The 14,057-nt window shown below is 49.4% G+C and overlaps 1 protein-coding gene across 2 annotated transcripts in view; it reads right to left on the bottom strand.

Moving 5' to 3' along the window:
- Positions 1-1,041: 1,041 nt before the first annotated feature.
- The window catches only part of MARCHF8 (membrane associated ring-CH-type finger 8), a 113,158-nt gene continuing 100,142 nt past the window's right edge, over positions 1,042-14,057 (bottom strand). The window contains exons 4-8 of one of the 2 annotated variants that reach the window (XM_044759098.2): positions 10,104-10,186; positions 9,013-9,858; positions 7,409-7,589; positions 5,281-5,428; positions 1,050-4,890 (exon numbers count right to left, since the gene is read on the bottom strand). In XM_044759098.2, the coding sequence (XP_044615033.1) occupies positions 4,589-4,890; positions 5,281-5,428; positions 7,409-7,589; positions 9,013-9,858; positions 10,104-10,186 (1,560 nt within the window). In that variant the 3' untranslated portion in view covers positions 1,050-4,588. Of the gene's footprint in view, positions 4,891-5,280; positions 5,429-7,408; positions 7,590-9,012; positions 9,859-10,103; positions 10,187-14,057 lie in introns of both variants that reach the window. The other variant, XM_070492987.1, reaches the window with a different exon arrangement.

Below are 14,057 nucleotides of genomic sequence, written 5' to 3' on the forward strand. Positions count from 1 at the left end.
AAAGGGCACAAAGGGCTGGGGGCAGCATTGTCTTAAGCCTGCCTGCGACAAGACCCCATTTGATGTCTTCTTCAGCCAAACTCATTAAATCCATCTGGTCCCCAAAGCATAGAAACTCCTCTTCGGAGCCCCCATCTCACCTTCTTACAGAAGCCGGTTCCTCTTTCAGCTCCCCGTCCTCACCACTCCCTCCCACCAACAGTTGCGCGCTTGAGCTCAGGGCGCATCCTGGCTTCCCTCCTTACTATAAGCACATCCCTAAGCAGGTTCAGCTGCTCTGCGGTCACGTCCTCCACTGGAGCCTCAAGAGCTCCACTCAGTTCTGGGGACCTTTTCTCCACAGAAGGCAGGCAAGAGGACACTTCTCCTGGCAGCCTACCGTGGTGCCCTTAACTTGTGGACGAATTCTCCTGGCTCACCAAGGGCACAGCATGTCCCCGGGAATCCCGGCCTCCCTCCCTCCACCTGGTGCACAGGTAAGGCCGTGTGCCCGCCCTCAGCACTCACAGTGCTGTAGTCGTACGCAGTCTTGAGACTGGAGGGTCAGTGGCACTGCCATTACTCAGGGAAGCCCAGTCAGGAGCCAGGAGATGCAGCTGGGCTAAACCATGGGCAGCAATCCTGCTGGTCCTCCCTGGTTCTCCCCTCAGCTGGGCTGTGGTTCGGTAAATGGATAAGGTTAGTTAAGCAGTCGACTATTCCAACAGTCATGTTGCCATTCACACCCTGAACTTCAGTCTGGCTCCTCTCAGGTCAGTGAGTCCAAGTAGAGCCCGGATGGTTGAAATAAGCACATCTGTGAACTGCTTCGGTTTTCACTGCCGCGCCCACACGCCCTCCACAACCCTCCCTCTCCACCAACCACCAGTGACTGGGGGGACCACCCTCCCTTGCAGGGACAGACTGAGGAAGAGACACCTCCAGAGATGGGATGATTTTCCTCCCTAACACGCAGGCCAGAAGAACTCGGAAAGGGATCAGGACTGCGGAGCGTGCGCCCACGCCGCAGCCTCCTGCAGGAAAACACTTGCATGGCAAAGCTCCTTTTTAAAGAAATGCTTTATTGCTGCAAGTAGACACCCCAGGTATAGCGCAAACGACCCCCCTGTACAGAGAATTATTCAAGTGGTAATACTGAGAAACAGTGAGCATACACAAAAGGATACAAAACTAGACATTTAGGTAACTAGAAACTTCCTAAGAAAAACTTCAAATGTGAAGTGCCTTTTAGAAACTACCCCACACATGCCAGTGTAAATTTGGTTTTTATTAACAATCAACTTTCTATAAACATTGCATCTAAGTAGGTGATGAGCCGCACAACTTAATTCCTTCCCAAACAAAGATAAATGCTTTTATTTACCTCTGTTCCGGTCTTTCCTTGGGCTGGAGACAGAAGCTGCATATTTCAAATCAGATCCAAAAGGGAAAGTATTTCAAAGTGTATTTGCACCAGGGCCCAATTCACAGCACTGCGGGCCTCGCCCTGCTGGCCCGTCCTCGTCCACCCTGTGCCCCACCAGGCCGCAGGAGCAGCTCCAACCCTGCGGCATTACCTGAGGCTCTGGCAGTGGCCCAACCGCCTGGGGCCTGCATGTCCATAGCCACGGAGGGCACAGCGGTAGGTTTGGGAACTAGACCCATAAGATTGGAAAGAGTAGACTGAAGCAAAAAAGGAAGAGACATTAGAGGCCTGGAGTAGGAAGAGGCCTTTTATGGTTTCCAGAAAAATCTTAAACTTGGACAAAAAAACAAATTACTGCTGGCAGCCAAAGTCAGAAGCCCTTGAATGGTACTGTAACTTTTGGGGGAGTAAAGGCCAAATCAGAGAGGGCTGGCTGGCGACACCTGAGGCTGCTTCCCCCTCCCGCTTGCCTGGCCCACAACTACCAGCGCTCCTGGCCCTGAGACGGACGAGCTCATCCCGCGTACCCGTATGGCTCAGCCAAGTGCCCATCCTCCCGCTGGAGCCAGGTGCAAACTGAAGAAAACCCGGGGAATAATCAACCCCCAAAAGAAGCTGGAGGGCAAGCTGACAGACTACAGGGACACCTGGCAGACCCGCTGCTCCCACTAGATGGCAGCACAGCACGACCCTGCTAGGCTTTCATGCCTCACTGTCAGTCCCTGGAGGATAGAGGTTGGAGCTGGGACCAAGAATGGGGTCAGATGTGCTCAACTAGAACCTGCAAGAAAAGAGAAAGGCAAGGGGGCAGCTGTGTGCCATTCTAGGAAAAGAAAGAAGGACACGGGACAGACTGTCCACAGGCAGAAGGTTTTTAAGGAGCTCGGCTGGAGGTGACGAGATGGGGTCAGGCCTTCCTGACAGGCAGAGAGGGCTTCCCAGGAGAATATGGCCGGGCGTGGGAGCAACACAACAGTCATGGGGAAAGGCACCTTTGCCAGAGGACGTGCCAGCCACACCGGGACTGCCCAGGCGCCACCCCTACCTAAGCACGCTTTCCTCTCTACGGGACCTCTCGGTGCTTTTCAAGTTCAGCGTAAAGGGTTCCACTGGGGGAAAGGAACCACTTAAAAATCTCTCCCAGTCTTTACTTGACCGCTCACCTGCTGTTAGTGGCTGGCAAGGACAACCCTTTTCTGATTTGGCTCTCCTGAGTGGACAGTCTAGCTGCCTGGTGTCCTCAGGCTGAGAAGGGGCGTGGGTAATCGCACTTTGGGGCACAGAGAACACAGGCACAGGCTGGATGTGGCTGAGAGACAGAGAGAGGGCAGGCTGACCTATTTTCAGGGGTCGGCTGTGGCTGGAGGAAGGTCACAGCCGAGCAGTTCCTTAGACAGGACAGTGATTCTGATGAGCCAGACCCTGGGCAGGAAGAGATGGCTGGGCAAAGCCCGTGAGCACATGCCCTCCCCGCGAGCTTGGGGACCTGCAGCCTCCTCCTGGCTTTCAAAACAAACCACAGGCCTTCCACAGGGGAAGGCAAAGGACCCATCTTGTGTCCACTTCCTCCTCTTCTCAGGGCGGATGAAGCACCTGAGGCCCAGGCCCGAGGGCAGGACCCTCAGGGCGCTCACTCCCCAGAGGCGGCTCTGAGGACTCGAGCGGCCTGAGAGGAGGCTCGGGGTGTCCTCCTGTCACACTGCAGGCCCTCGGGCCTGTTCTCCTGCAGGAGACTCTTATTTGCCTGGCGCGATGAAACTGGTTTTCAAAAATAGAATTTTAAGCAGACTTTTTAAAGGGACAAAGGCCATTTGATGGTGGTGATTTTGGTTTTGTTTGTTTTATGAAAAATGGTACAGGAGATAATCCCTGACGACAGAACAGACTGAGAGCAGGGCCAGGGGCCCCTTTTAAAGGATCCTTTCTGTTCAATCCAGTTAAGGCGACAAACGGGTGGGGGTGTGGCTGGGGGCAGTGACACAGTGGCCCATGGCAGTTCGCTGCTCACTCCGGGCCCTCGTCCCTGAGCCAGCCTGTCTGCCTCTGCCCTGGGCAGTGACGCACAGGCTCTCCCAGGCGCAGAAGCTGGCCGAGGTGCAGGCGCCCAGGAGCCCCGCAGTGCACACTCCCTCTCGGCGTGAAGCCAGCACACTGGAGAGGCGGGTCTGTAAAGGAACAGGTCTTAAATATTCAATTTTGTTCTAATTACTCATTTCCTCTCGTTTCATTTAGATCTCATAAACCCTTCTTTTGCAGTGTTGACAAAAAAGAAACTTTGAGAGTGGGCCTATGACATAAAGACTTCCCATAAAACAGGCTCGAAACCACAGGAATTATGCTTAACTTGCCATTTAGCATCCATTAACTCCCAGGAAATGTTATGAAAAAGCCTCACATCTGTTTGTCCCACTTTTGGACAAGTCCCTTTTATGGACACAGGGTGGATGTCACGTTTCTCACGTTTCTCAGACTATGTAAGGCAAAAAGGCTTTAGATCTATTACAATGTAAAAGAGATAATCAGGGTCACAAAGGGAAGGTTTGAAAATGAGACGTTCTTTGAAGTGTGGATCCCACTGGACACACATATCACAAAATAAAGATTCTCTTTTTGTAAAGTGCTGTTTGCTTAGTGAATCACTTGCCACCATGCACAGAGCACCACAGCCCCTGTCCGCTCAGAGACCTGTCAGTGGTAGCATTGGCCTCAGCAGAGAGAGCTCATCCCCTGGGCAGTCCTTAGTGAGGAGGGAAATCGCCTCATCGTGACTCCAGGCTCCCAAACACTCCGCTCCAAGGTGGGGCCTCTGCCAACTGGCAGAGGTGGCGCCTCAGGCTCTGGGTGCCACCTGCTGCTGCTCTCCCCTCAGGTTTGGCATTTTATTCTCTCATGCTGCTCAAGACCACAGGCCAGAACCCAGCCAGCTCCCCAGCACAGCGTCACGGGGTCCTCCACCTTCCCTTCCCATGGACGTGCTACAGAAGTGGAACCTCGCTGTGCACAGCCGATGTGAGGACTCTCCAGGAGACTCACTAAGGAGGGTTTAGAAAAAGAGAAGCCATTAAAAATAGTCACCTGCCCGGTCTATGCTATTAAAGGACAGAAGAAAAGGTACAACAGTTGGCAGTAAACAATTTCCTTCAGCTGTTCGTGGATGTCCAGGCAAACTACACCCCCACACAATCAGATGTGAATGATTTCCGCTCCAGTGTCTTCAGGTTCTGTGCAAGAAGAGCTTGTGTCGGAATGACAGATTCTACGTCCATCTTTATTTTCAAAGTTGGGCTCTGTTAGTGCAGATTTTTCAAAAGTACTCTTTTTGCTTGTGTCTGGACAGTTTTGAACATAGATTACTCTGTTATAAGCCTTGAGTCTCTTCCATAATTGCACGTACACTTTGCACTGAACATACATAAAAAGAAGTCCGCCAGTGAAGCCGATGGCCACCACTACCAATTTAGTCCAAAAGGGCCACTCTAGGATTCCTGGAAGGGAAACACTTGGTTAGCCTATCAGCAGATCTTATTTACAATGTGAACTAAATAAAACGCAACTTCTGAACTTCCCATAACCAGTGATTCTTAACACATCGCATCTTGCTTCGTCACAGGTGGGGCAGAAGGGGCTGTCTGCCTCCTCTCATCCTGCTCTTCCAGGAGGGAGTCTGTGGAGGGCCTCACTCTCCATGGTTTCATCTCTTCTGGGTTTTAAAAACACCCACGGCAAGAGAAACATCCAAAAAGGATGCTTGGTGCCTCATAATTGATGCCTGCCTCCAGAAACCCAGACCGTTGAGGTCTGACTTGCAAATCAATCTGGAATATTGTTCCAATCCTAGGCCCTCTGCTGAGCTTGCTTTCACTCTGAGCACATACCTGTTGCATGTCCCTGCTTGATCTCCTCAACGGTGCGGTCAATGAGCACGTACAAAGACCAGACCACACAGACAATAGCGATGACATGAAATATCACTGAGCACATGATCTTCCTGCGCTCGCTGCCCGTCATCTGCAAGTTCTCCCACTGGAAAGACAACACACAGAGCATGAGGCGCAGGCCCACAGACGTAAAGGGCTCCAATTGGGTGAGAGCATTGTAGATGAGTAAGATTGGCTTTCCTCCCCTCTCCTTTTCCCTAGATGAATTTACCCAAATACCCAAAGTTGTTCTCTTTAAACCACTTGGCTTCAACCAGGTACCAGGCACTGGCATTCTGTCTACAGCCAACTTTCTATGCAATGAAAAGAAGCTGGGACTGAGATGAGCTAAGAGCCACCACCAGCAATCCCCTTGTCTGCTTATTCTTGCAAGCAGACACCAAATGGCTTGATAAAGGATTCTGTGGTTTCAGTCCCGATGAAAACAGCATGTTGGCCCAAGACCCGGGTGGCACATTTTAAATTTCCCTGACTTGCTGACTGGCGTGGGTAAGGGGCAAAAAAGGGTTGATGACGCCATGACACACTAGCAGATGGGTCACACTACGTCGTGAAGGCAATGGCAGAAGGTGCTCACTCTTTGGTCCTCTGCTACTTTGGCAGCAACAGCTTGAAATCGATGCTAAGAGTTCCTGGTACAAGCAGTCTCTGCCAGTCCCATCTCCTCTAGGAGCTCAATAATTTACTCCAAATAGCCAGATTTTCTTTTTCATTACCAGTTTCGGAATCAGAAGAAAACACATAAAGGTAGAGAAAAAGAACAAAGTGTAAACACTCTGCATATCCTCTGCCAGCCCTAGTCACAGTCTCTTTCCAGATGGTTCTGTGCAGGATAAGCTGAAAGCAGAGCCTCATGGGTTATCTATATTGGTCAAAATGCAATAAGACTTGCTTGAGAGACTTGCTTGAGAGAGAGTAGGTACTGAATAAATTATGTCTTTTATGGGTCAAAACACTTTTTAAGTAGTTTGCACCTGCCTTCTCTAACATAAGATTGCTTTCTGCTATGGTTTGATGCAGTATCTTCATTTGGCTTCCTTCCTAAAATGCTCCCCTGCTCCCTGATTTCCTGCTATTTCCTAAGACACCTCAGTTCAAGCCTTTCACACTCTCCTGAAATGCTCACCCTCACCTTTTTGGTGTATGCTTTTCTTGAGACTAGACAATCTAACCTCTCTCAACTCCTTTCACTTCACCTCCACATCCTATTGACCCTGCAAGAACTGCTTCAACACCCAGACATCTTATGATGCTCCCACCACTCTACTTCCCCAGTGCGCCAGCCCACACTGGGTACTCCTCTGAATGTCCCACGTGCTCTACTGCCATGTAAGTTAGCATGTAATCAGCACTGTCATGTGCTCTTCTCTGATTATGAGATTCCCCCTGCAACTGACATATTAAAGTCTTCAGATAAGAACAAGCCTTATTCTTCCAAACAAAGCCTTCTCTGCTGGGCACAGGGAGGGAGATAGTACACAAACAGTCGTTGTTTACAAGAGAGGTGCGTGCAGGACGAGGCTGCCCTCAGGAGCGATGACATGGGGACTGATGACAGCTCTGTTTTCCCCAATGCCTGTGTTCCTTTCTTTTCCCATGCACCCCTCACCCTCCCATCCAGCAAACACTTATCACAGGTATACACAAATAAATTTACTACATTATACTGTGCTTTGTGCTGCAGAGAGAGACTAATCTCTCATACACAGTCCTAATCAGAGGCAAGACATGAACAGTTAATACGTATAGAGTATGCGGATTAAGGTGTCACAAAACAGTCTGTGGTCAAGGGCTGAGTGACTGACAGACAAGCAAGCAGTCTAGCTTGAAGGAGGAAGAAAACATTACGACTGAATGGTCAGAAAGAGCTTCTTCCTGGGAGGAGGGACCTGGAAATCAGTACCAGAACCAGTAAGCCCTAGGACAGGAGCGCATGCACCAGCCCCCACTTCTTAAAGAGCTGAGCACAGGCACGCCACGGCTGCGTCCAGCCCAGCACACGAACTCCCACAGGGGCCCTCCTCTCGGCGGGGTGGAAGCACTTCTGGGGTGTCCCCACACGTACTTTCCTCAGGGGCTTCAGCTTGGTCTCCATGATGAACTCGTACTTGCACAGCTCGCAGCAGCGCGTGTCGGAGCTCTTGATCCACTGCTGCAGGCAAGACTGGTGCACGAAGTGCAGGCTCCCCGTGCAGTGGCAGGGGGTGATCAAAGGGCTCTCGTCATCCCCTTCACAGTGACAGATCCTACAGCAGGAGGAAAGCCAGCCGTTACGAGGAGGGCCAAGTGGCAGGGAAGATGACGCTTCAGTGGAAGGTCAATCTCCCCAAAGAAAACTTGCAGAAACAGACATCACAGAAGTGACTACAAGCACAAAAACATACAAACACAAATGAGAACAATTACTACAAACTAAAAATGTCTAGCTTACCGCACCGACATGGAAAGTCTGGATGGCATTTGGCATCAGAGAAGAAAAAATGATATAAGAAATGACAAAGCAGTCATTTTTGGTAAAACTTAAAAACTTCAGTGATAGACGAATTTAAGGCAACATGAAAGCATCTTCCAGAACTTAAGATGTTAAAATTATTAGAGGAAAACATTCTGTGTAAAACAAAACTGGCATTCTACCTTCCAAAAATACCCGTGACTTAAGATGATGACGAAATTTGCTTTCTGGCTACAATCCCTGAGCTCACCGTCACACACCACAACTACACGTTTCCGTCCTCTCTCAGAGGGTGAACAGAAAAATCACAGCACTCTCCTGGGCCTAAAAAACCATTATAAGGTGCTGCAATTTCATTTCTTTTGTCAGGACCACTCACAGCAATAAGTGAGAATTCTAAATCATTATTTCTAAGGGTGCATGCAAGAGGATACAGCTGCAAACCTCAAGGAACTGAATGGGCTTCTGAGAAACAGAAAGGTCTTTCCAGCAGCTGGAGAGGAGGTACGCACACTGGCTGACAGGAGCTGGGCTCGGGCCCTGGCCGGGTTCTCAGCTGTTCGCTTCTGCGAGAGGGGTTTCTGAGCCAACTGTTAGGAGTAACAGCTGGCCTGAGGAGGGGCAACTGGGGAAAGGGTTGGAAGGGGGAAGACACAGACAAAAACGGAATTCGGAAAGATTTTGGAGGCGAGACAAGGATGCTACATACAGTAAAGTGAAGGTGGGAAGTGGAGTTCAGATGTGGGTAGAGGTGGCTGGATCCAAGTTAAAAAGAAGGCAGGAAGGAGCTGCTGAAGTACAGCCTCTCCCCATGCACATTGTGTTACAGGTGGAGCAAGGGGTGGAAATGAGGCCAAGGGGGGCAGCCAATGCTTAATATCTAGACCATCAAGCTAGAAAACTGGAGATACTATTTTCTTTCTTCCAATTTCTTTATGCAAAGTCTACTTATTCTTAGTTGAGAAGAGTCAGCTTGGCCTTTAATATGTGTAGCTTCTTCCTCTTTATCATTTGTGAAACTAACTTGAGACCCATGTCATAAAAATTGATTTTCAAATGATTACCAATACTCCCTTCGTCTGGAGAAAACTATTAACCCGTAATTGTCTACAACTGCCTATTACTTCATTTTCCTGAAACTTCACATATTAAAGCAAGATGAGGCCATGGAGGTGGGATGCAGAGATGGCCAGAATGGTGGTTCTTGGCAAACCAACCTGCAGGCATCCCCTGACGCGGACACAGGAGAAATGGGGGGGCATTTTTCAGAGAGGGGAGAAGGGCAATCCAGGTCACTGTCCTTCTCCACTGAGCAGAGGGGTGCCCGCAGGACCTTGCTCTTCAGTTTTGCAGATGTGCTGTCCTCAAAGACATCGTCATCTCCCATTTCGTCGGAGCAGATGCCCACGCTCCCTGCCAGCCCGCTGGAGGACTTGGTGGTGTGCAGGTGGGTGGCACAACTCTCCAGCTCGTGGAACCTCTGCAGGCTGCTGGCACTTGAGCCGTGCGAGAGTGAGAACAAGTACCGGAGCAGTCGCCGGCTTCTGGACATGGCCTCGCCATCTGCCTTCTCTTCCAAAAGCGGGACGTGCATGCCCCCCTTACCAGCTTCCACCTCTGAGGCCGTTGAATGATTGGCAGAAAGGGATGAAACACAAGAATGTTTGGAATTGCCAAGAGGTTTGCAACTCAGTGTTCTTTTTTCTTTAGGATGGAACCTGTTAATTCTGAGACACAGATCCTGGGGGAGTATCAGTTTCCCTTCAGAGCAAGTTCTTTCCACATAGTCAAAACTTCCCAAAGTATCCTGGGCCTTCTCACCCATATCGTTTAGAGATTTTGAGAACTTTAGTGTTCTTCTGGCTTTGGTATTTTTAGCAGGCTTTGACACCTGGACCCATTCTGAACCACAGGAATTTCTCTTTGATGCCTGCAATGTGTCTTTACAGAGAACTGTCACAGTGAGCCCTTGTGTCAGAGAACTCTGGCATTGAGGAGCTTTCAAGACAACAGCAGACTGCATGGGACTGTGGTGACAACACTCAGAAAACACTGCACTGGAACTGCATGCAGAGAACAGTGGAATAAAAGCACAGAAAGTAAAAACAATTTTACAAGAGAATAGACATCGAAGTGAAGAGATGAGACTCGTGTGGTAACTGGGTGAGCAAACAGCACAGAAAACTGGGTCAACTGTTTAGAGTAGAGGCATATTGACCAAGCAAATGGGAAACGGAGAACCTACAGACACTAATGCCTATTTCTGGGATGCACGTGACCCATCGTAGCATCTGAAGCAGAGTATTACCTGCAGATGTCCTGACTGGATGGCGTGACAGAAGTGCGAGGGAAGGTGGACCCTGGAGCTGACGCCAGTGGAGGACCTCCAGCCTGCAATGACACACATCCGATCAGTTTTCAGGAAAGAGTCAAGGGGACCATGAACACCACCTCCTTCTGAGTGGCAATGGGTAGAGAATCTAAGAATGTCTGCTATTTCCTATTGCTCAGTGAGTGACAGCAGGTAAAGACAAATCAGATGACATTCTTCTTACCTGGGGTAGAAGTGTAGCCAAGAAAGATTTGAGACTCTGGAACAGCACCACCAATCTGCAGATTGAGTGGTCATTTATTCCCTAAGCATCTAAATTGGACTAGTTCATACATAAGTCAAGAAACCAAGGACTTACAAGGTGTATGCAAATACAAAAGAAAGGTGAGGTACCATCCCTGGCAGCACTGGCCAGCACTCTTTAACCTGCTCCCTGGGATGAGCCTAATCAAGGCTGGCAGAAGGTAAGAGCACCCTCCTACTCACAGCCTCACGCTGGTCCATGAAACTTCGCTACCTTGCCAGAGCTCTTCATACAAAGGGGAGGCCTACCTGACCACAGGGCGGCCAATCCATAGCTACCCAGGCCCAGGAGGGGGCTGAGCACAGAATGCTCCCACGAGTTCTAATCTTGGGATTATGAATTAAGAAAACAATCAAGACACTGTAAATTTGAAAGAAAAGTATAGCAAGAGGTCATGAGATAGAGTGGGGGCTCTGAGGGGTCGTGAACTAGCCAAAATTAGAGAAAAGACCTAGAAGGGTGAGGAAGCACCAAGTGGGAAGAGAAGAGGACAGAGAGAAACAGGAAGAGTGAGTATAGCTGAGCTTAGGATGCAAAATCACCACTAGAGGGTCCCCCAGCCTCCCACTCCAGCCTCTGCGGGACCCTTGCTAAGCCTTATCAAGGCTCAGATTCCTGAGTTTCCATGGCCCTCATGGCCCCATGCCTTTTCATATAAACGTGTTCTCACCTCCTTAGGACAGTTAGCCTGAGTGAGCACCTGCTCCATGCAACCTAAACAGCCACATGACAACAGTGCTATGAGTCTGTTATCAAAAGCAAGCTTGCATCACCTCCCCCCCTTCCCCAGGCCCACTCAAGTGGCCCTTAGTCCTTTTCCCCGATTCAGGGAAGCCCCACTCTGGTCCACAACTCCTCGGCTGAGACCTAGCCCACTCTTGCTAAGTGCCACTCCCAGGGGTGTACTCTCATCCTGCTACTCCAGCTACAGGACCCTGACATGGGTCAGCCACTAGGACAGGTGGCACCACTGTTCAGAAACTCCCTGTCTTCCCTCTCCAGCAAATGCACCAGCCTGGAGAGAGCCAGGGATGGTAGTCTGATCGAGGTGTTCATGGGACTGCTCTTCCTGCTCCCCAGCAAAGGGATTAAACATTATTTTAAATCCAACTCAGCCTCAAGAAACCTGATCCAATAGGTTACGTGTTCTGATGTCACATGTGTATACTAAAATCATGCTGCATTACTCAGTTACCACATCTTCTGAGTCACCAAAGAAGGCATGTTTATTTCCTAACTGAATGTGCCTATGAATACATTCTTTTCTTTGAAAGCATTACTGGTCAAAGTTCTTAAGAATCTAAAGTTTAATTCATTTGGAGACACGAAAATGACATCCCCAAAATGACCTGTCACTACTTCGTCACGATTTTTCCTCAAACTGAGAGGGGTCTCGGGACCCACATGGATGTTATGCTGTTACCTTCCCATTGCATAAGCGCCTTCCGTCTGGGTGGCCATCACACGTTCCACCCCTGGGGGCTCCTCTGCCCCAGCCTGGCTAGTGTTCTGCTGTCTCGACTCCCGAGATGAGCACACAGGGCTTTTCCTGTTTATCACTACAGGGAAGAAGGCTGAGGGTCGCCACACTAAGGTCCCAAACTCCTACAATCTGCCTGTTCTCTGATATTCGGTCCTACCCCCATTCTGAGACAAAAAGACTTCTTGAACTTCTTCTCCCTTCTTTTACTTCTGAAGGTGACCAGCTCTGTTCAGCATCTGTAGGCAAGGCCAGAAACGTATCATGAAGACCACAAGCTGGTCATGGTGTATTGTAGAGAAGAGAGAGCTGTCACCATGCCTCCCCAAGGAGGCCCCAGAGGGAAGGAGGACAGGAATGTCCAGTTATATTTACATTCTTGTCCTGTCTTTGAGCTAGGAGGTCAGCTCTCCTCCCTGTATGTTGCTGGGTCAAGTTTGGTTGCTTGGACTGAGGTGGAGAAGGAACTCCCTCCCCACACGAGGCACAGAAGAGTACACTGCTCATCCAGGAGACGGGGAGTTACCCAGTCATCTCCCTCCCTGTTGTCTTTGTAAGGACATGATCCTCCTGAAACCATGCACACTTTCCTGTATTCTAAAGGGAAGGCAAACCCTATGGGAGGAGAATGAGGCCCTCTCAGGATCAGTGTCCTGGGAGGAGGGAGGTCTCAGACGGGAAGCTGAAATCAAGACAAATAGCCTCTCACTCCTTGAACTTGAAGTAATCCATGTCAAACAGGGAAGTCTGGGGTAACGAAGACATTATCCTATGCCTGTAATGGGGGATTGCTCAGACATAGGAGGGCAGAGCCTCAGAGCAGAAAAAGACTACATGGAGGAAGCAGCCAGACTGTCCATACACACGACAGGAGCGTGACCACGTCCCCAGGATTCCCTGTGTCAGGTGTATCATGGGGAGCTCACACACAGCCGTGTCTGTACTTGCAGCAGAGCATCGAGTCTGTGAGACAGCGGCATCAGTCCCAAGCCCCAGCTCTCTGTTTACTTAGGAAACAGGAACACTCTCAGCATCCTCTATCTACGTTCCTGCTTTCATTTCATCCTGTCCAATCTCACAAAAAACATCACGAGACACTCTCAGCAGGTAATGTCCAAGCCTCAAGAAGCCTCCCCAAAACAGATAAAAAGTCTCTCTTCTTAGATCATAAGGTTTCAAGGAAATTTTTAAAATCTACTTATTCTTGTTTTAGATAAATACAAACCAATGAATGCCTTACCCTGCCTGATCCCTTTCCAAGAAGCATGAGAAAATGAGTAAGATTCATGTGGCCATCACAGCTCCCATAAGAGGGTCCTTCTGTTACCAGGTAAAGACGACTACACGTTCCGAAGTTCAGAACCAGTCCACATGTACAGGACTTAGGAGTGGCCCGATCAACAGCAGCAAAGACAGAATGAAGTGAATAGCTTCAAATACAGTTCCAGGATCCAGCTGGGGAAGTCAAGGTAAGTCAAGGGGCCGGCAGGCCCCTCTCAGAGGCTTGGAGCAGTGGACAGCTCTCCCACTCTTCCTGAGAGCAGGTGGCACGTGGAAGGCCGTGGGGCAGTACTAGCTTCAAGGGAAAAGGAGACTCTGTGCCACACAGAACTCCGGAGAACACCCTCTCCCTCCACATGGGTCAGACCACAGAGGACTGTCACCGATAAAAGGTGTAAATGTTCATAACGAGAAAATTCAAATGTATCCAGAGATCTTAAGCCCTGTGTTTCTGAAGCTCTTTGTTGGTTCTCAAACAAGAGACTTTCCAGTCATGAAAAGGAATGTAAAGCAATCTCACTCCAAAAGAATTTTCCTAAAAATCCCCTCTTCGTGAGATGTTGTAAACAATTATGCCAAATAAACCTCTGGATTCTGTCTGGGCCTAAATCCCAGCTGCTCCCATTTCTTAGGAATGACACACACTTTGAGACAATTTGTTTGCTGCACTCAAGTCACTTAGTGGTTGCCTTTCCTATCAGATTCATTGTTTTAAATGATTTTATCAAGGCTGCTGAAAACATATAAGGAAAAGCACACTTTTCATATATCCTTGGGAGAAGTTGGCATTCACCCTTTTTTGTTTCCTTTTGAGAGAACTTACTGCTGTTGGAAGGGTAACATAACAACAGACGCATCAAGCAGA

Source organism: Equus asinus, chromosome 2, assembly GCF_041296235.1.
Source record: "Equus asinus isolate D_3611 breed Donkey chromosome 2, EquAss-T2T_v2, whole genome shotgun sequence".
NCBI lineage: Eukaryota > Metazoa > Chordata > Mammalia > Perissodactyla > Equidae > Equus > Equus asinus.